Source organism: Geospiza fortis, unplaced genomic scaffold, assembly GCF_000277835.1.
Source record: "Geospiza fortis unplaced genomic scaffold, GeoFor_1.0 scaffold172, whole genome shotgun sequence".
Taxonomy (NCBI): Eukaryota; Metazoa; Chordata; class Aves; order Passeriformes; family Thraupidae; genus Geospiza; species Geospiza fortis.
The window spans coordinates 3,589,841-3,591,528 of NW_005054309.1; the positions used below are offsets into that span (position 1 = coordinate 3,589,841).

The following is a 1,688-nucleotide window of genomic DNA, read 5'->3' on the forward strand; positions in this document are numbered from 1 at the left end:
CGGGAAGCCAAGCTGGAGCAGGGTGGGTGCTGGTGCGGCTCCCCGGGGTGGCTCTGGCATCCCCCCGCTCTAACCGCCTTGCTCCGGGCAGGTTTTGCCCGCCGGTTCCGCCTGAAAGCCGTGCAAACCAGCAAGGCCTGCAACGTGCCTTCCCTCTACACCCGCCTGGTGCCCGTGGACAGTGCCACGCAGACAGCCCTGCCCGCAGCCCCCGAGGTGTGGGGCATAGGTACGGACAAGGGCCTGGTGGGACGAGAGGGGACAGCAAGGGGACAGAGGGTTGAGGTGGCCTCATCCCTTGCAGCTGGCTCAGCCAGCCGGACACGAGCTGCTGCGGCAGGGAACTGGCACCACCGGAGCTCCTCAGCGGGTCAGGGGCAGCAGCAGGAGGTAGAGGAGCAGGATGAGGCCCCTGGCACTGCAGGTACTGACTCAGACCTTTATGTCAATTTATCCTCCCTGGGGATCTGCACTGGGGTCTCTGGAGACCTTCAGCTGGTGGCTGTGAGGGGCTGGTCCTGCCCGGGGTATTGTGGACATGTGGAAAGAGGCATCTGGCTGTACTGCGGAGGGGAGCGTGGGAGGACAGTACAGCAGCCCCTGAGAGCAGCTGTGAGCTCTAGGGGTCCCTGGAGCCCAGGGCCCCACAAGATTTTGCCCTTTTCAGAGCGAGACGAGATCGCCAGGTCTCTGGCCAGCATGTCTTCCCCTACCCTTGGCTGGGAAAAGCAGAACTACTCAAACGGTGTGTCCAGGCTGCATGAGGGTGGGAGATGGGCTACCCTCGATGCCCTGCCACAGCTGGAGCATTCACTGTGCCCTCAGTACCCTGGGCACGTGGGCTGAGCTGCCCTCCCAGGTACTGGGCAGTGGGACACACCTCTGGGTGCATCATGTTCCCACTGTGCTTAACTCTCCCCCTCGCAGGGCCTCCATCCAGCCCCTCCACCACCTCCATGGGCTCCCAGAAATCCACAGAGAGCATCGCAGGCTCCAGGTGACGCTGTGGGATGGGGGGATGCAAGGGACCAAAAAATGGCATGTTGTGGGGAGAGGGGGACAACTGCTGGTCCCTTGTCTCCTGCCAGCTCCTGCAGCATAGGTGGGGGGGGTTGGGACTCCAGCCCCTTCCCTGCAGCTGACTGGTGTCCAGCTGCCTTTCAGGAATTCCTCCCAGTGCTGTTTTCTTGCCTGTGACCCCACAGGTTTAGCCTGAGCAGGCGCAGGGGTCCCAGCCTGGTGCTGCGCCCGCAGTGCCTCAGCCCAGAGAGCGAGCGCTCCAGCACCAGTGACTACGTCCCGCTGGTAAGGACCTGCTGCCTGTCCCCTGTCCCCATCCCAGCGGGGGGACCTGCCCTGCTGGGTGCCAGCTGAGCCACCCAGGTCGTGCCTGGCAGCATGAGCAGTGCAAGATGCTGTGTCAGCCCTGCATGGGGATCTGGGTTGGGTTTTGGGGGCCATTAGACTGTCCCTGTGCCCCAGGGACATTCCTGCAGCCCCCAGGGTTCGGTGCTGCGGTGGGTCTGCACCCCTGCGTGCCCCCCCCCACTCGTCTGTGCCCCCTCCTTGCAGGTGCAGCTGCAGCAAGCCCGGGGGCCGTTCCAGCTCACCGAGAGCTTCTCTGAAGTGGTGCAGATCCCCCTGGACCGCCTGCGCCGCGCCTCCCCCTACACCTCCCACCGTGCCAG

At 64.6% G+C, this 1,688-nt stretch overlaps 1 protein-coding gene across 1 annotated transcript in view; it reads left to right on the forward strand.

Moving 5' to 3' along the window:
• VWA5B2 (von Willebrand factor A domain containing 5B2) overlaps nt 1-1,688 on the forward strand; it is an 8,039-nt gene that overhangs the window by 5,999 nt on the left and 352 nt on the right. Inside the window, 6 exon segments of the mRNA XM_031055431.1 lie at nt 1-22; nt 92-229; nt 668-745; nt 928-997; nt 1,206-1,305; nt 1,573-1,683. The exon segment at nt 1-22 is cut by the window's left edge and continues 95 nt beyond it. Of these exon segments, the coding sequence (XP_030911291.1) occupies nt 1-22; nt 92-229; nt 668-745; nt 928-997; nt 1,206-1,305; nt 1,573-1,683 (519 nt within the window).